Source organism: Octodon degus, unplaced genomic scaffold (assembly GCF_000260255.1).
Source record: "Octodon degus isolate 3935 unplaced genomic scaffold, OctDeg1.0 scaffold00107, whole genome shotgun sequence".
Taxonomy (NCBI): domain Eukaryota; kingdom Metazoa; phylum Chordata; class Mammalia; order Rodentia; family Octodontidae; genus Octodon; species Octodon degus.
Genome location: NW_004524683.1, coordinates 589,056 through 610,854, shown reverse-complemented (window position 1 = coordinate 610,854; position 21,799 = coordinate 589,056). Strand labels below are relative to the sequence as shown.

General features: G+C 43.6%; 1 protein-coding gene across 1 annotated transcript in view; it reads right to left on the bottom strand.

Annotated features, from left to right (window-relative positions):
- The window catches only part of Lrp8 (LDL receptor related protein 8), a gene marked incomplete at its 5' end in the record, with an annotated part of 81,968 nt that overhangs the window by 9,841 nt on the left and 50,328 nt on the right, over positions 1 to 21,799 (bottom strand). Inside the window, 8 exons of the mRNA XM_023724185.1 lie at positions 7,043 to 7,111; positions 9,122 to 9,343; positions 10,115 to 10,267; positions 11,188 to 11,329; positions 12,719 to 12,858; positions 13,090 to 13,208; positions 14,663 to 14,890; positions 17,163 to 17,337. Of these exons, the coding sequence (XP_023579953.1) occupies positions 7,043 to 7,111; positions 9,122 to 9,343; positions 10,115 to 10,267; positions 11,188 to 11,329; positions 12,719 to 12,858; positions 13,090 to 13,208; positions 14,663 to 14,890; positions 17,163 to 17,337 (1,248 nt within the window). The remainder of the gene's footprint in view (positions 1 to 7,042; positions 7,112 to 9,121; positions 9,344 to 10,114; positions 10,268 to 11,187; positions 11,330 to 12,718; positions 12,859 to 13,089; positions 13,209 to 14,662; positions 14,891 to 17,162; positions 17,338 to 21,799) is intronic.

Sequence of the window (21,799 nt, the reverse complement as noted above, 5' to 3'; positions counted from 1 at the left end):
GCCAGCTCAGCCCGCCTGGGGGCGAGGCTGACTGGCATGTGGTGCTGGGGGATTGAACCGCGATCCATGTGCTTTGCTAAGCTTGTTCTAAGTAGGTGCTTTAGACCACTAAGCCATCTCACCAGCCCCTACTCTGATCTTTATAATTTCCTCCCTTGCCTGAGCTTTTTTTGGCTTAGGCTGCTCTTTTTTTTTTTTCTAGAAATTCGAGGTTCACTATTAAGTTATTAGCTCTTGCTGTTTTTGTGATGGGTACTCAATGCTATAAATTTCCCTTTTAGGACTGCTTTCATTGTGTCCCATAAGTTTCAGTATGTTGTATTGTCACTGTCATTTAATTGTAGAAATGGTCTAATTTCTTCTTCAATTTCATCTATCACCCATTAGTTGTTCCAGAGGATGTTATTTAATTTCCATGTGTTTATAAAGTTCTTGTGGTTTCTTTTACCATTGATTTCCAATTTCATTGCACTATGCTTTGACAGTATGCATAAGATAATTTTAATTCCTTCACATTTACTGAAGCATCTTCTATGAGCTAGTATGTGGCCTATTTTGGAGAACTTCCCATGATGTTATAGGGTAGAACCCTCTATAGACATCTACTAAGTCCATTTGTTCAAAAGTTTGGTTCAGTTTTAATATTTCATTGTTGATCTTTTGCCTAGTTGATCTGTCTTTTTCTGACAGTGGGGGATTGAGGTCCCCCAATACAATTGTTTTAGTGCTTAATTTGATTTTTTCATGCCCATTCATATGTTTTATATAGTTGGGTACACTGGTATTTGTTGCACATATATATATGATATCTCTTCCTCTTGGATTGTTCCCTTTATAAGGATGGAGTGACCTTCTTTGTCTCTGTCTTAATCAGTCTTGGCCTGAAATTCACTTTGTTTGCAAATTAAATAGCTACCCCGGCTTTTTTTGTGATTTCCTATTACATGGAGTATTGTTTTCTAATCTTTGACTTTAAGTCTATAAATTTCTTATTGAACTAAATGTGTTTATTGTATGTAGCATATTGTTACATCTTGCTTCTTGATCCATTCTGCCAGCCTGTGTCATTTGATTGGTGAACTGAGATCATTAACATTGATGGTTATCACTGATACATATAGACTTATCCTTGTGATGTTATTTTTCTGTTGTTGGTGCTCCCTCCAACCCCCCATTTGTTTGCTTTGCCTGATGATTCCTTCTGTTGGGGTTCATGGATTTGTGGTTCTTGTTCTCTTTCTATAGTGTCTTGCAAAACATTTTGGAGTGCTGCTCTGGTGATGCTAAGTTTCCTCAGGTGTTCTTTGTCATGAAAGTATTTTATTTCTGCATCATTTTTGAAAATAATAGTTTTGCAGGATATATCAATCTGGGTTGGAGGTTGTCTTTTTTTTTTTTTTAGAACTTGAAATACTTCACTCCAAACTCTCCTTGACTTGACTTGAGGGTTTGTGCTGAGAAGTCAGCTGTGATTCTGATGGGCTTTCTTTTATAGGTAGTTTTTATCTTTTCCCTAACAGCTTTTATGATTCTATTCTTGTGTTCAATTTTTTGGAATCTTGACTGTCATATGCCTGCTGTAGGATTTTATTTTTTGATCGTGGAGTTCTATATGCTTCACATATTTATATGTCAAATTCTTTTTCTCTATCAGGAAAGTTTTCTGCCATGGTCTATGACCAGTATTTTTTATATGATTTGTGCTATCTTCTGCTTTTTCATTGGCTCCAGTCAATCATAAATTATTCTTCTTTGCCTCATCTAGCAGCTGCTATATTAATTTTGCAGGGTCCTGTGCTGTTTTTTTAAAAAAAAAATCTTTATTTTCTTGATTGCTAACCACAAGCCTGTCTTTTGTATCTAAGATCATGTCCTTACATTGGCTTAATCTGCTGTCTATACTTTCAATGTAACTTTTATTCTCCTGGACCCTTCCTTGAATCTGCTTTATATATTCCTTTTTTTTCTAGGCTGATCATTCATAGCTTCCATAGTTTTCTAAAGCTCCTTGACTTTTTTGCCTGTATCTGCTCTAGAGTCACTAGGCATGGTGTTCATTATGGACAGCATCTCTGCAGTTATCTAAGAAATCTTTTTTTTTTTTTTTGGTATTTTAGTGCAGGTCTACAGGGTCTCACTATGTAGATCAGATTCATAGTGATTCTGTTTTCAGCCTCCCAAGTGCTGGGATTACTGGTGTGCACCACCACACCCAGTCTTAATCACCATCTCAGCACACTCCGGGGGCGGGGCTGGCACAGCAGGCCAGGGATCGAACCTCCAACCCCTGCATCTCCTAAGCAGGCACTTTAATCTGCTGAGCTATCTGGCCAGCCCTAAGAAATCATTTCTGCTATGATTTTTTTTCTAAACCTCATTCAATTGCTTTGTTCTTACCACTTCAGAGAAGTCAGGTGTATGGCTTTCATACTATCCCACCTGATTGCCTCCTGGATTTGCCTTTGGTGAACTAGACACCTCAGGTTGCATCTTGCTTAAGTGCCTCCTAATTTTCTTTTTTAGTTTAATTCCTGGGGTAATGCTTGTAAACTGCCTATGATGGGTTACTTTATTGCTGGTGTTTACAACCCTTAGGAAATGACTATTTCTCAAGGTAGAGCTGGTTTTTTGTCTATAGCACTATCCTACCTCTTCAATTTATTTCAGATGGGAAGTTGCTGCCTGTTTGGCCCAGACCCTGGTTCTTTGGCACTGTGCCATAGTGTTTTCTGTGACCCTTAGTCAATCTCAAGTCTTAGAATACGAGGAAGAACAGCTGTTTAGAACAAATGTCACTTTTGGCTACAGTGATACCATTAGCAATAACAACAGCGTCAAACACAGCCTAGAAAATAACAAACTGAGCTAACCATTAATTTGCCACCTTAACTGTATGAACCAGACTGTGGTTATACAATGAAATCTAAAACAAACCATAAAATTAGATGCGGTATATCAAGTCCTTGTATGTCAACTTGCCCTCAGAGCTTAAAAATTTAAATTGGGTTAGGGAGAAAATAGAGAAGTGCAAGAGGAAGTGATTAGGAATAAGGCTGGAGCACAAAGGGAGATGATGCTAACTTTTGGAAACTGGTGCAGAAGACTAGAGGAAAAGAGAGAAAAGATAAAAGGAATAACAAAACAGAATCACAACCACAAAGAGGCCAGAAACCATGTTCACACTCATAAAAATAAGATCAAACAATGAAGGGAAAAACAAAACAAAACACCTAAAAAAACTCCAATCACCACCACCACCACGAGCACAACAAAAGAAAACAACCAAGACGAAGAAAAAAAGCAAACTTCCAGGTATGTCTCTGCTGTCACTGGTACAGAATGTGTGCAGACAGAATCCAGATCTATGGTGACTTATCCCAGCAAGCCACAGTAGCAGGGTAGTGGAAATCTCAGCGAGCCTGCAACTTCTGGTCAGGACCAGACTCATTCAGCCTACAGCCATCAGCACACCTTCCTGAGGTCTGAGCCTCGCTAGGCACCTCTAAATGGATCTGGCAGCTGCTGAGTTCTCAGCTCAGCTGGTCCCTACCCAAGATGCCCCCCAGCCAATTTCTCTCTCTGAATGAGTGAGAATTCCCTATATCCTTTGCCCCAGTGCTGCTGCTTCCCTGGATTGCTAAGAAAACCATTCCCTCACCAAATGGGAGGGTGAAGGGTGGTGCTGGAGTAATTCTTTCCCAAGCTGGGGCTCCACCAGAAGAGCATTTCTAAAAAGGGACACCAAAGGGTAACACAGACAGAATAAAGGAATACAATAGTGAGAAAAGGAAAGTGCTCCATAACAGACCTGGGCAAAAATGGAACAGGCAGCCTTGCAGGTAGTAAGCAATCACTTGGAGCCTTTCAGTGAAGGCTGGACGATTAACCATCTAGGATGTTCCAGAGAGTCACTACTTGAGTAAGACTTCAATAATTGATACCCATTAAAGACAAGAATCAGAGAAGAATGCTCTCAGTATAGCTCCTATTTATCTTCCTAGCAGGGGAGATAGCTCAGTAGAATAAGTGCCTACCTGTCAAGCACAAGGTCTTGAGTTCAATCCCCAGTACCACACACACAAAAAAAATCTTCCTAGCAATCTAATCATGTAATATTAACATAAAAAATTTGATTGAAACATAAATACAGGAAAAGGAAAAAGTTCAGACTATTAACAGAGGCTTGTATATACAGAATACATATTACAAATAGATGTTCGTGTGAAGCACTTAAATAACTATTGGAAATAGTTCACCAAGAGTCAACCTAAATGAACATGAAAAATAGCTTTTGTTTCTGTCAACACTAACCAATAGGAAATGTAATGGAATAAGAACACTTTCATAGCACCCCAACAAAACCTATAAAATACTTGGGACAGCCTAATAAGAAATACACTAAGTCTTATCTGATCTATAAAATTCTACGAAAAGACATAAAAGAAGATGGAAATAAAGAGATGTCATGTTTCTGGATGGGAGATATCAATATTCTAAAAACTGTAAATTCTCCCCACAAAAATCTATATATCCAAGGCAGTCTCAATAAAAATTCCATCATTGTTTTTACAAAATTGATTAAAGTTCATCTCAAGGAGAAACCAAATAAAAATATGAGAAACTTGTGAGTGTAACATGGTAGATACTATTACTTGTACATAAAAGTACGTAACTTGTGGAATGTAGTCTAGTATGTATAGGTATGTAGTTTATAATAAAGGTGACAAGTTAAATCAGAAAGAAAAGATATAGGGCTGGCCAAATAGCTCAGCAGATTAAAGCTCCTGCAAGCAGGTGCAGGGGCTGGGGGTTCAATCCCCAGGGCCTGCTGTGCCAGCCCCGCCCCTGGGGCATGCTGAGACCACAACTGAGACTGGGTGTGGTGGCACTCGCCTGTAATCCCAGCTCTTGGGAGGCTGTAAACAGGTGAATCACTATAGTCCGATCTAGTAGTGAGACCCTGAACACCCTGTAGACCCTTCCCTAAAATATAAAAACAAAAAAATAAAAATAAAATAAAATGAAGACTTAACAGATCTAATATATATAGTTTTAAATTTATGCATAGCAAGATACCATAAAGAAATCTAAAAACCTATTGTCAGACTGGGAGAAAATATTTACTATATACATTATAAAAGTTTTAATATTTGTTATGTATAAATATTTCTACAAATAAGATAGCCAACAAAAACTAAGAGTATAAATAAGCAATTCACAAAGGGTAAAATGGAATAAAGCGTGCACTTGCCTAGTATGTATGAGGCCCTGGGTTTGATACCAAGCACCAATAAAAAAGTAAATTTAAAAAAAGGATGACGTCTAAACAAATGGCCAATAAGCAGCCTGACAGCTCAGCGGACTAGAGCACCTGCTTAGGCAGAGCACAGCAGCTGGTGTTTTATCCCCAGCGTGCCATACTAGCCTCACCCATGGGGGGAGCTGAGATGGAGATTTAGACTGGGCATGGTGGCTGTACCTGTAATCCCACCACTTGGAATGCTGAAAACAGGAGACTCATAAGTCTGATCTATGTAGTGAGACCCTGTAGACCCTGACCCTGTAAGATCCTCTTAAATACAGAAAAAATAACCTTAATAAAATTCGATTGTAATTTTTAAAAAATGGCCAATAAGGTTATGAAAAGTTACTCTACCTCCCAGGGAAATAAGGCATGTTCACCCCTTAGATTATCAGATTTTGTCAGGCTGGGTTGTATTTGTGGAACAGCCTGTATGGCTCTTTCAGAGCACAGTATAGTAGGAATGGGGTTGTCTTTCACTCATTCCACTCAGAATAAGCCTGGAATAATAGTGTATTACCTTGTATTTTCTTTTGGATTCTTTCAAATGCCATCCTCTCCAGAAGCACTCTTTCACTGTGGACTCACCTCCACAGGATTGTCATGCCACGCCTCTCTTATAAATATTATAGAATGCGTTAATGTCTACTTTGTATGACTGAGTTAACCCTGATGTTAAAACCTTAAAGTCTTTGTACTCCCTGAATTCTTAGCATTTGTACAGTGTCTTGAACAGGGGAGAAGTTTTTTAACACATTTACTAACTCACCACTACACTGAGGATTCTGAGGATACCAAGTCCCTGGCCTTAAAATAATTGATGAGCAAGTAAAGGAGGCAAGCCCATCAATTCAGACATCCTGCGAAGAGATGAGGCTGGTAGGAGAGGATGTATTGAGACTCTGTGAACATCAGGGTGGGAGAATGAATCAGCCCTATCCTTCTGTTTGCCATCCTAACAGATGTTTTGTTCTGGTCCCTGCCATTTCCCTCTCCTGGCTTGGCAGATACTGTCTGTACTGTTTTGCTTGCTCTTGATCCTTCTTCACTGGGCTCACTCAGCTCAAAGACCATGGCCACTAGAAAAAACCTTCCTGGGCCTCTTCCCTTCTCTTCCAGTCTAAGCAAAGTACTTCATCTACACATCCTTCAGTACACATAGCTTCATCTTAGGATTTACCATGTCATACCAAACATCAATTTTATGTGTCTCTTCACCAAAAATTTAACTTTTGTAATAAGACAAGACCAAGTCTTATTCATCTTTAGCCACTTCCTCTGCCCTTATCACAGGGTAACATATAGTAACTGCTTGATAAATGTTGAAAATTAAACAGAAAACAGGATAGTATAACCTGTTCAAGAGATGCCAAGCAGCTCTACTGACAGTACAGCAAATACTTAATTTCCTGCTATGCACCAGACACTGCTAGGAATGAAGAGTAGGCAAGTTGTAAGCAAGCTGTGAGTCCTGTCCCCAGGGAGCGTCCACTCGGGTCTTCATGTGGTGGGTGTGCCGGGTGTGAATAAGGACTGGGGACAGATGCAGATGGGTGGTTCCCTGGGACCAGGATCTTGAAAAACCTTGTATGCCATGCTTAGAAACCAAATTAAATCATGCCTGGGAGGGAGCAGAAAATCTGCCAGGGCAGAACCAGTCAGTGAGGCAGGTCAGTGTGCTAAATTCTCTTCCTTTTAGCATCTTTCTTTAGGCCCTGGGCAGACTCTTTTCACACTTACCTATGGGTACAATGATCCCAATGACAGCAGCAGTGACAGTTGAGCCCATCTTGCCACCTTCATTGCCATCTGCAAAACAAAAACATTTACTCTGTAACTGTGAATCCAAGTCCTGACTGGCCTTAAACAGTAAAAGCTACCAACTGCTTCTCTTTCTAACTCTAAAAGGATGAGTCTGGCTAATGCTTAATAACTCAGGCTTTCCAGATCCTGAGACTCCTGTGAGGCAAGCGGCAGAGGGGTGGGAAAACTGAATTTTCCAAGTAAGCAGTCCAGCTGAGACTTAAACATAGGACATATGACCCAATCCCTGCAGCATCACAGTGGCAGAAAGCTGGGGTTGTGCTTGATAGAGTGAGCACTGGGCCACTGTGCTTTTCACCCAGTATTCATTGCGTGGTCTCTTATTTTTTGGTGGTCTGTCCATTAGCATTATTAGCTTAGTTTCTCTAAGTGATTAAATTAGGTCATAATAGTGTAGTAGACTTGAGCTCCTGGGGCAGATTTCTTGGGTTCAAATCCCATTTCTACTACTCAGTCTCTATATGACTTTGGCAAATTTATATACAAAGTCTTCCCAAAAATGTATGTACCAAAAAAAAAATTGTATAAATATTTTAATGCTAGACTTACTGAGACATGAGATTAATACAAGTTACCTCTGGCTTCCATAATTATAAGAGGGGCTCAAAGTGGAGGCCATTAGCTCCCAGACATTTAGTGATATGGCCAACTGCTGAAGTGTATATACATTTTTGGCAGACTTTGTATATGACGCTATACTTACTCATCTTGAAAGCAGGGACAATGTTATTATCTATCTCTTAGGGATAGGTAAAGACTAAATATGGTAAGTAATATACTTAGCATTGTGCCTAGTACAGCTCTGCATATTTCAAAGAGTATGGTGAGTGGGGGTTGTGGTAAGGCCTAAATTAAAGTATATTCTAAACTGAAAAATGTTTGGAAAATGACCTGTATTTTTTTAAAATATGCTGTGCCATCTTTCTTACTCTTACAATCATCTTCATTATAACATCTCTACAGTACTTTAGTCAAACAAGCTGCCTAAGGCATGCAGAGGGGCTACCACCCACATTTGCTCTGAGTGAGGTGACTGCTCTTTAGCAATGGTCTAGATTCTATCCTTTTAGTGTGTCCAGTTCTCCAACTCACCTCAAGCAAATCAAAAAAAGACTTGTACTGCTTACAAAGCTAACAGTGGATGTGCTGCTGTCCTCTTATTAAACCTCCACTTTGAGAAAGTCTGTGGGGGAGGCTAGCAGAGATGCTGCTCCCAGGTGAGCGGGAGTGAAATTCATGAGTTTTCCTCCTGCCTCTCCAAACTTAAGGGTGAGTACTCAACTCTGTAAATCTGGATTCCCACCACAGAACAGGCCCAATCAGAAAGATGTCACCAGGTTGCTTGGTGTCTAGGCCACTTATGTATAGAAAAAATGTAAAAGTTAACATCCTTTCAAATGAACTCCCCTGTCAGGTTAACTCAGTTAAAAAGGTATTTTGTGGTTAGTGAAATAGAACAGTTGAGCAGTGACAATTACAACTTTTAAGTAGTAAACTTAATTATGTTCATAGCAGGGTTTAGAAACACTACAAGTAGGCTGTGGTTATAGGTCCTGCAATGAGAGCAGCTCGCTGAGGCTGACGAGAGCTGAGAGCAGAGCTTCTGAACCCTGAGGGACCCGCTACCCCAACCCCCCGTACACCCATCAGTGCCATAGGAAACACACACACCCTGCAGCAGAGGCCGAGTGAATACTTCCTCCTCAGCTTCTATGGCCAACCTTGACAAACAGGCTGGGGTTTGGTTCTTCTTTCTCTTTTATTGGAGAAAAAACAGGCTTAGAGATATGACGTAGATTTCCTGCAGACTCCCTGTAAGCTAAGGCCGCTCAAGACTCTTAAACCTCAAGCTGGCATTCCTCTGCTCTCATTTCCTCTGCTTCCTTTTAGAAACACACATTTTCAGCTTTGGTGTGATCTCTCTTCCTCACACCCCAACCTGGCTTCCCGAGGACCTTCCCCTGTCATAGAAGAATGCAGAGCTCATTTCCTTACAGTGTTGGGAGTGGTTGCTGGTTGCAGGGCTCAGGGTAGATGGGCTGAGGCTGGGAGCCCCAGGGACACTGGCTGAGCTTGAGACTGCAGCTGTCAGGCCTGCTGTCCCTGTAGTGTGGTTCTGGTAGGTGGAGCTGTGGATGGTGGTTCCAGGGGCTCTTGTAGTGGCATCTACTGTCCTTGTAGTAGAAGCCAACGTCGTAGTTGAGGTAGATTGAGGTGCTAGAAGGAAAGACCATGGAGGTCACTTGGACAGTGCATTTTGTTGCTCTGGTATGGTAAAAGATACTGCCTCTATGAATTATATACAGGAACTTAACCTCAGGGCTTAGCTCAGAGGCCACTTCTGTGAAGCCTTCCCTTATTCCTTGAAGGATGAGTCCTAAGTTCTTTTTCAGACGAGTCCTAAGTACTTCCCTTTGGATAAAGATGAGTCATTTTAGAAGCATTTTGTAACATCACTGGTATAAATTTTTGTTCCACTTTAAACAACTGAACCAGGAAATCATAAGCAATGCAGCCAACTTGTGCTTAAACAAAAGGCTTTGGCTCTGTATCACAAGTGAGAAGTAAATCTAATTTCTAGGTTGAAGTATTTCTGGCAATTAGCACAAATCATGTAGCAAAAAGGCTTTATGTGGTGTCTCAGTCCTAGGTAAAAAAAAAAAAAAAACAGGCCAGTCCATAGTTATCATGTATAAATAGTAAGTGAAGTTGTAGAGATGAAGGGTTTTGAACCTGAAGTTTTGAATGGGTTCCAGAAATCACCTGAAGTTGAATTAAAATGTTTTTTATCTATATGTGCATTTTTTCTTGGGAAAAGAAAAAGCCTTGGAAGGCCTCAGGGGACATGAGCATTCAAAGAAGGTGAAAAGAAAGGGGAGCGTGGAAAGGCAAGGAGTACCCAGAGAACAGAGAAACCCCCAGAGCACACTGTATCACACGGTGGGCTCTGGCACTGCCAGGGGCACCTCTCCTGGGACCCCTGCTTACTTCGGTAGCACCTCTTCATGTCTGGGCCCAGCCACATCAAGTCAGGACAGGCACACGTGTACTTGGGAGAGTAGCTGGTTATCTGAGGAGCAGGAAGGCACAGGTACTCACAGCCTCCATTGGGCTGGGCATTCAGCTGGCAAGCATCTTCAGCTAAGGGCAGAGACAGGAAGTTAAGGCACAGATGGAGCAAGGCAGGTCTTCCCACCTTCCAAGGATAATGCCCATCCATTCTGTTTCTCATAAGTTTTCTCCAGCACATCAACTGGATGCCTTCTAGCGCTGTACCTAATGTTTGTTCCTACTCTCATTTGACTCTTACACCACTTCTAGAGCTGGGTGTTATGGGCCATATTGACAGATTAAAGCCATGTAGCCTCAAAGAGAACAAACTTGTCCAACATACACCTCTAGGAATTTTATAGGCAGAATTTAAATTGAAGTACGGACTATAAATCCTATGTGGGCTTTCTCCCCCATATCACCATTTCTCTTAAATTTCTAGATGTAGAAATAGGCACTAACCTGACTTTACCTTCTTTTGCTTTCCCACCTTCACACTGGCAGCCAACACCTCAGCTACCGTCAGAATTACTATTGCCTAATGATAAGGAGAAACCTAATAGCAAGATTCCTGGATTCTATTCCCAGCCCACAAGCTGACTTACTGTGTGCCCTTAGGACACATTAGTTTATACTGCTATAAAATGGGTACAAATAGCAAATGAAAAGCAATGTGTCGTGGTTAAAAAGCACTTTGGAACTTAATGGGCCTGTGCTTAGGTATCAGTTCTGCTACCTGCTAACATTATTTTACCTCTCTCAACTTCAGTTTCCTCAACTGTTAGTAAGGGTAACGTGCATACTTCGAATTGCTGAGAAAAGGAAATGTATTTGTTTACTTATACCCAGCCTTATTTCACAAAGGTCTGAGACAAGGAGACAAATAAGTGATGATAATGCATTCTACAGGAGATTGTTGTTATTCCTGGAATATGACATGAAGATAAACACAGCTCACCTAGTGCAGGGGGAGGAGGGAGGCAAGTGACCAGGGAAGATAGAGAGCTCACCTCTTGGCTGCTTCAGCTCATGGAAGATGACAATGTCATGTGGGTTATTGAGGTTCTCAGCTAGGGTGGAGATTTCTAGGCCATTAAGCCGATTTGCACTGAAAATGGCCTCATTCTCCAGGTCTGTCCAGAACACCTTGTCCTGTGAGGAACAGATGCAGAGGACAGGAAATGAGTTTCAACTTATGATGTCAGTCTGAAAACTTGGCCCCAAACCATAGTGACAAGAATTGTCCTGACCTTTCACCTGAGCTATTCTGTCCAGATTCTCAATGGGACTCTCAGTCTCTGATCTATGAAGTAAACTCTGGTTTCTATCTGAGAGGACCAGCTGGTAATTCTATGCTCTGACCAGAAGGCCACTAAACTACTAATGTTAAGTTATGCCTGCTTCCTGGAGCCAGCAGAAGCCCAAGGTTGGGTCTCTTTAGCTATTACAGACACCTAGGACCAAGACAGGAGGGGATGGGATGTGTGAGCTACCGAAGGGTGCTGGACCTTCATAGCCCCTGGGTAGACACACACTGGAGTCCACATGGTTGAATCAGTACAAGCCTAGACAAACATCTGAAGGTAAATCCATGTATCCCTACAGACAAATCCAGAATATATATAGTCAAGAGTTAATCTACACACATAAAGTCATATTTGTACCTAAATAAGCTTGCCTAATATATTAAATATTGGGATACACATTTAAACTCACAAACTCAGCACACAGAGGAATGCACATTTTCACTGATGCATTTATACTTACGCATGCACATACAATTACTTGCCACCTTCCAAAGCTACACTCAAGCATGTATACACGTGTCCAAACATACCTGTCTCTCTTTTGAAGCAGGAGCTAGACTTAGAGGTGGAGATCTGCTCACAATTTTAGAGCAGTGCTGAGTGAAGCTACTCCAAGAAAATCCTGCCAGTTTCTACCAGAAAGCACTGTCCTTTTGCTTTCCCTCCCCTTGGTGGCAATTAGTTTTACTGAAGAGGTGGGTGTGTGCAAACTTGGTAATTTCTGCTTTCCTCATTCCCCAAGAAGAAAGATTGTTAGGGTCAGGACACCAGAGGGTCTTGACTCCTCACCTTCCTGGAGCTTCGTGAAGCCTGAAATAATGTCTGACTCACTTTTCTGATCCCAGGGCCCAGCAAAGGTCAGCGGAAATATGCTGAACTTCAGAGCATCTCTTAGGCCATTTGCTACAGTAAAAATTCTATGGCAGTGTGCACTGCTTCTTCCCTTCCTCTCTGTCTTGGGCGTCTTCTGTGTATGTGGTATAGTACTGGGTGCTCTGGGTGCAGACAGGAAGATCTGTGTCTAGCAACTCACCTATGAGAAGGACTATGAGAAAGTGCTCTTGGGAAGTGAGCACAGGAAAACTGCCAAGCAGACAATGGACAGCAAGGCCTTTGTATGGAGGCAGCCTTCAGTTTGTGTCTATTTCAGCTGGCTTCCCTGTTCGTTTCCATCTGGACAAGTCTCTAGGGTTCGGCTTCCTAGCAGGACCACGCTTCCCCTCACAGGGCTCACCTCAAACACAGCTATCCCAAAGGGGTGGCCCAGGAAATCAGAAGAAGAAATCAGCATCTTTCTGTTGCCTCCACTGAAGTCAATGCTGGACAGTTTGTGCAGCTTGGAGTCCACCCAGTACAAACGCTGGTTCAGCAAATCTTGGGGAGGAGGAAGGCAAGGAGGGATCAGGTCATTAACCTGGGACCCCAGCCTGGATATCTGCTTGTCTATTCCCACATTCCCAGGCCTCATACTGAATGAACCCAGCCTATGACAACAACCATCAAAGAACAAAGGTACTAGCTCTAAGAGTGGACCCAGAAAAAGACCCTTGAGGCTCCAAGATCAGGTGCGAGAGTAGGCTCCCGACCCAGGGAGGCAGGGCTCACCCAGGGCGATTCCATTGGGCCATTCAATATCGTCTGACACCAGAGTCTGCCGTTCCACACCGTTGAGCCCCGACTTCTCAATCTTGGCCTGGTACCCCCAGTCAGACCAATACATGAACCTGAAAGAAGAACCCAATTTGGCTTCTTGGTAGGGACATCAATTGGGGTGGTCTGAGTCACAAAGGCCCAAATACCCACAGAATAGTTGAGGATTATGCATAATGAACACTAGAAAGCCCTCAGAAATCCCTTGGAAGTATCAACTCTCAGAATTTGCAGGTCCTGTCTTCAGCTCATTTAAGAACCTGAGGAAAGTTAGATTCCCACAAGTGCACCAAGCTTTGGCTATATGGCCTGTGGGCCCATCTCTCCCACTGTGGTTGGAGGAGTCCATACGAACTCTTTCCAGAATGGATGACATTCCCAACTCAAGTAAGGCTCCCTACTATTGACCCGAGGCCCACTCATCCAAGAGTTCATCAGACCTTACACACGCCTTTGTAAACAGTCCCTTACTGAATCCTCTCCCACCTATCTTCAGTTAGTATGCAGTAGGTTTCCTGCTGGGATGCTGACAGACACACAGTGGATCAAGGTGAACATAATCACATGGCTGAGGGCACAGGATATGTCGGGTGCTAGCTCACCAGTTCTGCATGAGAACAGTGAACAGGGCTGAAGCAAGGGCTGAAGAGAAAGCTCAGTGTCTCTCAGAGCAGCCACAAATGTGAAGGGAGCAGGATGAGTTATGTCCCATGGCCTCTCACACCCTCGCACGTGGCTAGCCCCAGCCAGCTATGCTCACCTGAAGAAGTTTCTTCTTTTTAACAGCTAAGCAAACAGTAGAAGGAAGAAACTGGTGAAGCTAGTAAATGTAACATGGCACAACTGCTGAAAAACTGATGCATCTCAAGATACTTCCCCCAAGGAAAGGAGAGACCTGCTCTGTTCAGGATTCCTAACCCCCGAAACTGAGCTGTGGCCAGAAAAGGCAGTAAGGAGGTGAGGGTGTGATAGAGCTAGGTAGCTGGGGCAGAACAGATCCAGTGATCTTGACCACAAATCTTGCTGGCTATCTTGCAGGCATGACTCAGGTAACACTTAAGGCCAGTGAAGGAAGCTATAGAAACAGATGGGGTGGGGAGGGGACTTTCTAGTAGGCAGAGGCTCCCTATAATGAAATAGGTCCTATAGGAAGAAAATAGCTCCCTGCCCCTGAGGTGTGAACAGCTGCCAGATGCCTATCTGCAGCGACCTGAAGAAAGACCTCTATCCCAGGAGCTTCTCGCAGGCAGCCTCCTGAGCCCTGCTCTGCTCTGAATTGGTCCAATTATGTGATAAAATGAATGAGCAGGGCATCCAGAGAGAACCCAGAGACCAATATCCAAAACAAATCTCAAGCGTGTTTTGAGGGGAGGTTGACAGGGTGAGGGACCTAAGCGGACTTTCTTCTTCACAGCCATTGTCTGAGAGGCCCAGAGCCTTCTATAGCCCTAAGATAGCTCTTGTGACAGAAACATAGCCACTGAGCCCCTACAGTGGGGGAGTAAGAAGTTTGGGTAGGGACACTTACCCTCGCAAAGGGTCCACAGCAATAGCCCGGGGTTCACTGAGGTCTTGGCTGAAGAGAGTGCATCGGCGGTGACCATCAAGTGTGGCCACTGAGATGGTCTTATTACCCGAGTCTGTCCAGTAGATATGCTTGTGAACCCAGTCCACCGCCAGACCCTCTGGAGAGTGCAGCTGTTCACCAATGAGGACCTCCTGGTCTGCTGGGTTGCTGGCCTTGTCCATGTTGGCACTTAGGAAAAATGAGAGGTGGCCATTGGTACATGTTTCACCCATGGTCCCATCTGGACCTCCTTGTGTACCCTTCCCTTTCACTTCTTTCTGGGCCATGAAAGTGGCTTTTAGAGGAACTTGGCTAATTTCTGTTCAACACATTCCCTGGGCCACCAAGTCAGAGATACAGGTTTGAATCAGCAGTCTCTGGTCTAGTGGTATTCAGAAGCTTACAGGCAGGCATAACGCAGTATAATTTCACCACACATGGCAGTATGGAAATGGAGACCACAATATCATGGAAACTGGGAAAAGACTCTGAAGTAGATTTCTGATGGAATAGTTTTCCATGGGCATAAAGACAGAAAGCTGTTCAGGCAAAGTAAGCAGTGTATGCACAGTGAGCATGTTGTGGAATCATGAGGTGTTCAGTGGAGTAGAGCAGGCTTGTGGAATATAAGACAAATGCAGGCAGTGGCCACATCCTGATCAGCTCTGGATACCCTGCCAAAGTGCTGGGATTTTATCTCAGGTCATGGAGAAGGAGTGGGTAACTAAGCAGGATGTGATGGGATAGGTGTGTGAGACAAACTCAAGTGGATGGATTGCAGGGGAAGGGGGAGCGAGAACAAGGAAATTGGTGAGGATGCTGTCATGGTGCAAGATGAAGAGACCAAGGGTAGGAAGTCCACTGAGAGTGAACGCAGTGGCTGAGGATGCATACATAGATACTCATAAGGCACCCACTACAAAGGCTTTGTTTCCCAAATACTGCTATTCCCAAGGCTTTCTTCCCTCTCACACCCTTCTCTCTGCTGACTGGTTTCAGAGTCCATTGCTGTCCTTAATTCTGACTCTTGAAATCCACCAACTCTCCTAGAGCCAGCTGCCCTTTGATGTTCCATGGACACTTTGAGCTCAAACACATCCAAATCATTCGTCCTCGTTCCCATTCCTCAGTCAATCAGACAGACCACCAACCTCCACCCCAGTTCTCTTCCAGTGCTTTCTCCCACCTCAGTGAGCAGCATTCACAAAACTCCTCAGCTAGAGATCTCCAAGGTTCCCCAAAATAACCCTTAAAGTTAATTTTGACCCTCCCTCCCTCCCTCAGCTCTATATCCAATCTCTCATCAAGTCCTCTTCCAGCCAAGTATGGTGGCACAGACCTATAATCCCAGTACTCTAGGAAGCTGAGGCAAGAGGACTACAAATTGTGCCCAGCCTGAGCAATTCAGCACCTTAGCAAAACTATCTCTGAGAATAACAAACAGGTTGGGGATATAGGTCCTGGATTCAATCCCCAGTGTCAAAAAATAAAATACAAAAAACAAAAGCTCCTCTTCTAGTCACAGATGCTTCAGCCGTTCCTGTGTGCATTGATGTGAACTCAGTATAGCTCTGCTTTGGGGCAGGTAGGAATCTAGCCATTACAGAACAGAACCTGGCATATCTGCTTCCATCCACTCACCTGCCCAGCTACTCTATCATACTTCCCACAGTGACTTGGTATCTACCCAGGGTCTGGTATCAGCAGTCCTGCCAAATGGATCTTAAGAAAGGACAGGACTGCCCAAGGGGACCCAGACATACAGGGAGTAGGCTGGTGGCAACAGACAGGAGACTTCCCAGAGTGTGAGAAGCCTCCCAAGTGCTAATGTAGGGGCTGGGGATTTGGCTCAGTGTTAGAATGCTTGCCTAGCAAGCTGGAAGCCCTGGGTTTGGTCCTTGGCACCAAAAACAAAAAATAAACCAAGTGCTAATGTCCACTGCTGTGGCCACAGACAGGTCACACTCAGGTACAGGGATACTGCCTTTCCGAATAATTTCTTAGCTCTCAGGCTGGGCCAGAGGTCTCCTTTGTACTTCCCCTGACACCATAACAGAAGTCAGCATATTGATGGAAGTGGGATTCTTCAGTCAGGGACCAGTCTGAGTCATCTTAGAGCCCTCAGAGTCTGATACACAGATATGTGAGCTGCATTGGAAGTCTTGGCCAGAGCCAGGGAGTTCTTCCTTTTGGCCTTGGTTGAACAATTCCTGTATCTTGCACTTCCCCTCTCCTGGTCAGACACAGCCCAGCTATGTGGGTTCAAAACTGCTCTCCCACCAGACCTGTCAGCCCAGCTGGCCCAGGGGGTGAGGTGCTGGTGTGCCACAGCCACAATCACACTGCACCCTTTGCAAGCCCAGCTCTGAGACACTGAGGCAGAGGTCGCTCTTACACTCCACCTGCTGCCCAGCCCTCACCCCACCACCCCAGGCCTGGCTGCAGGGGATGCGCCACTCACCTATAGATCTTGCGGTAGGAGAGGTCGCACCAGTAGATGCGATTGGTGGCGACCTCCACATCTAGTGCCACAACGTTCTTGAGCATGGGGATGAGGCGTGAATAATTCCGCTTCACCAGGTCTATCCACTGCACCTCATGCCGGTTGGTAAAGATTAGGGATGGGTTCCTGCCAGCTGCCAATGAGAAAGGTTCCAAGAGGGTCATTGCAAAAGGCAGGGAGTGTGGCGACCAAAGTCTGCTACTAGTCTGCTGTGTGACAGCTCATTTTCTTCTACTGGGTAGTGGAGCAGATGAAGGGAGCACCAGAGAGTGGGATGCAAAGCACCATGCAAGATAAAAGTTATCTTCTCTTGATTAACTGCAAGTTCTCCCAAATCCATTGTGGCTCCCCATTTCCTCCTTAAGCCTACACTGAAGCCTCCTGAATAGGACAAGCCCATGCCCTGCCCAGCCTCCTAACCTTGCTTCTGCCAAGGCTACCACACACCATCGTTGCCCCAGTGAAGAAGGGCAGTGCTGCACCACCTCAGGCCTTTGTTCACATCCTCCCCTCCACCTAGGATGCATTTCTTCCCAGCAACTACCCCTTCCCTGGGTGGGCTCCCTTCCCCCTGGCTTAGTTCAAACTGAAACCACCTGAGCAAGGAAGTGCCTCAGAGAGATGGCTCAATATGTGCAACAGACAGCAGATCCTAAGGTGGTTGCTGCGGCTCTTTCCACAGACAAGGCAAGAGTTGAAGGAGCAGAAATGCAGGGTTGGGTAATGAAGAGCTACGAGCTGGGTCAAATCTGCTCTTTATCCTGAGCCATTGGTAGAGGTGGGACATGTGTGACATCCGACACAGGTGATACACATGCAGCAGACATAACACAACTGCCCATGAATACACAAAATCCATTGGTAGACTTATTAGATTTTTAGGAAGATCTCTAGTGACCTACACATTCCTGGTGATTCTAGGTTATGGGAAGGTCACCATCCCATAGGCTATGAGCAAAGGTTTAGCAGTGGCTGCCCCAGGCTCTTTGAGATGTATCAAAAAAAAAAAAAAAAAGAGAGATACATCGGGCCACTCTCAGGCACCAATACCAGCTAAGTGATAGCTCATTTCTGCTGGCTACCTGGTCCCAGCCTGCACATCTATGCCAGGCTAATGTGTGTTCTGGGGGCATGGCTGGCCCAGCACAGAGCCAGGTAGGGCTGGGGGCTGGGCATGCATTGTGATGGAGACTATCCCGGGGCAGGAGTGAGAGGAAGCCTGGGATACAAGTGCAGAGCACAGAAAACAGGGCTCAAAAGGCAAGAAAGGGCCAGGAGGAAAGCTGGGCTACAGGTCTATCTCTGATCCCAACAAACTGATTCTCCTCTCCCCAGATGACAGCAATGTCACTTGACCTCTCTAAAGTCAGGAGCTGGGTGAGAGGGGCATCTGGAAGTGACTTTTAGTGCTAGCTGTGACAGCTACAGGGTGTTTGTGATGAGTTTTTATGAATTGTACTTTAAACAGTCATATGTATGGCTTTTTGTATACACAAGGACAGTTGTGTATTGTCTTCACTGCCAAAATATAATGTGTTGCATGTTATACACAACCTACGTGGAGATAAAAACGGGTGCCATGGTGAATGTGTGTTACATGGTATGCAATTCAAGCCCTGTGGCTTTTGTTATAATCAATGTATTTGTCATTTATTGTATTTATATATAGGAGCTCCAGACTCTCACATCCAACTGACTACTCAGTACCTCTACTTGGATGTCAAAATAGTTTTCTTACATTGAACATGTCCCCAGCAGTCTAACTGTGGCTTCTAAATAGCTTTTCTTGCCATCTTTCCCAAGTATAGAAATAGCAATCCTCTTTTTTTCAACCAATAATCTTGAGTCATCTTTTACTTTTGTCCCCCACATTTAATTTGCAAGAAAATCCCATTGGCTGGCCTTCAAAACATACCCATCACCTGTCTACTTCTCAGTATTCCCACTGCAGTCACCCTGGTCTAAGCTACATCATGTCTGTTCTGCATTACTACAATAGCTGTCTGTCATGGCTCGTGTCTAGATGCCCCCCCTCAAAGCCTCACACAATCTCAGGTGGGGTGCTTTTTTTTTTTATGAGCAAAATATAGTTATTGAGAGAAAGAAAGCTCCTGTCCAAGAGAGGGACAGGAGGGGGGCCCGAGCGGGTAGTTCCCCGGGAAGCTGTCTCTTCCAGGGACTTTTATAGTGTAAAACCATGTGGGGCTAAGGTTGAGAGAATGGGAACTCGCTTAGGCGGGCAGGAGGTGGGAGCAATGGGCAAAGACATTAATGAATTTTAGGAACAAATGGAGGTTATGAGCAGAATATATTTATTGAGAGAAAGAAAGCTCCTGTCCAAGAGAGGGACAGGAAGGGGGCCTGAGCGGGTAGTTCCCCTCAGGTGGGGCTTTTTCAAGGTGGCTGGATCTAGGTTGAGTGATTAAGGATGTGATACTGGGACTGATTCATAAGGTGATGTTAGGATTAAGGCTGCCCATCCTGGGTGTGAGTGCTACCTGCCCTATGCGTGGGTACCCTGGATAGGATACAAAGGACAGAAAGAGGGCTGCTGTTGTCCTTGCTGCTTGGCTACTTTACTGCCTTGCTGCCTTCTGCCCACCATGAACTCTTTCTCCTATGTGATGCCCCTCTGCTATCCCACCCTGCTATGGAGCCAGCCAACTGTGGACTGAAACCTCTGCAGACTGTGAGGTAAATAAACCCTTCCTCCTTTAACTTTGGGTATCAGGTATTCTGTATCAACCACATGAAAGTAAGACACCTCCTAAGTGGTTTTCTGTTGCCTTCCTTGAGCACTGCAGGATATTCTCAACAGAACCAGACAAGCTGAATGGCACTTCACAGTCTTCCCTCACTGTGGGAAGTCAAGACAGCCTTGCAGTTTTCCAGAAGGCTTTACAAGATCAGCCCCAAGTCACCTCTGACTTCATCTCCTCCTGGTCTACTGCCTCAACTGTAATGCTTTCCTCGCTCTCCCTGCCTTAAGGACTTGCACTTTCTGTTCCTTCAGCCTGAAATGTTGTGCCTTCTAGACTTCATTCTCCCTATTTCCTACTTGGTTTCTCTTTAGTCTTTATCCCCACCTGCCATGTACTCCATTTATTTATTTATTTATCCTATTTCTTGTCTGTTTCACTCATTAGAATGTAAGTCCAATGGAGTAAAGATCTAAGTATTAAAACAGAAACAATCAGATGGAAAACAAAATAGGTAAAACTCTGAAGACACAGGTATAGCAAAGACCTATACAGAATCCTGGCTGCAGAAGAAATAATACCAAGAATCAACAAATGGGATCACATCAAATTAGAAAATTTCTTCACAGCAAAGGAAACCACAAACAACATGAAGAGACAACCTACAGAATGGGAAAAAGTTTTGCCAGCTACTCTTCAAAGGACTAATATCTAGACTATCTAAAGGCTCAAAAAAATTATACTGCCAAAATTTAAAGACCTAGTTAAAAAATGGGTATATGAAACGAATAGATACTTCTCAGATAAAAAAATACAAATGGCGAATAAAGACATAAAAAAATGTTCAGTGTTGCTGGTCACCAGAGAAATGCAAGTTATGAAATGCCCGGCATAGTGACACATGCTTAAAATCCCAACATCCAGGAGGCTGAGGCAGGAGGATCACTGGGAATTTGAGGCCAACTGAGCTACATACATAGTGAGTTCAAGGACAGCCTTCACTACATAGCAATATCTTGTCGCAACAACAACAAAAATTTTTAAATAAAACACTGATGTTCCATCTTACTCCAGAAAGAATGGCCATTATCAAGTAATCACCAACTAATGAATTCTGAAGAAGCCGCAATAATGGGGAAGGTGGAAGAACCCTCTTCACTGTTGCTGGGAGAGTAAGGTACACCAACTATGGAAATTAGTGTGGAGATTCCTCAAAAACTAAAACTAGAAATTCCATTTGACCCAGCTGTTTCCCTTTTGTCTTCCTGAAAGAGTTACATCATGATCCATGTACACCCATGTCTATAGCAGCAAGATTCATACTAGTGAAATCTTGGAAGCAGCCTCTGTGCAGCCACAAGTAAATGGATAAAGAGAATGTTGTGCTCACCCATAATACAGCCCTACTCTGTGGTACAGATAAACTTGAGTCATTTATAGGAAAATGGTGCACCACAACGTTGAGAGAAGGATATGAGACACACAGCTTAAATATCTCACAGTTTCCCTACCAAAATATAAACAAAGAGCAAAGTAAAAGACAGATAATAGGAAAGTTACTATAACCCAGAATGGCCCACATATCTAAAAGTGGACTTTGATTTAGTATAGCTGTTTTGTGTGTTTTAGTACATTAGTCTATTAATCTGTTTATGATAATTAATTTGATAAAAACAAAATCTAATGCTGGGAAAAAGAAATGTGTGTGTACATGTACCAACTCTCCACAGTGAATGTAATGATTATGTATCACAAACATAACTAATGAGAATAAAATTTTTTTAAAAATAGCCAAAAAATGATGAAAAATACCTATTCCATATTATGCCTAAGATGTTTGATATGCAGACAGATAGTGAGGTTAAGCTTAACAGCCTAAGTTGTATGGTAATAACA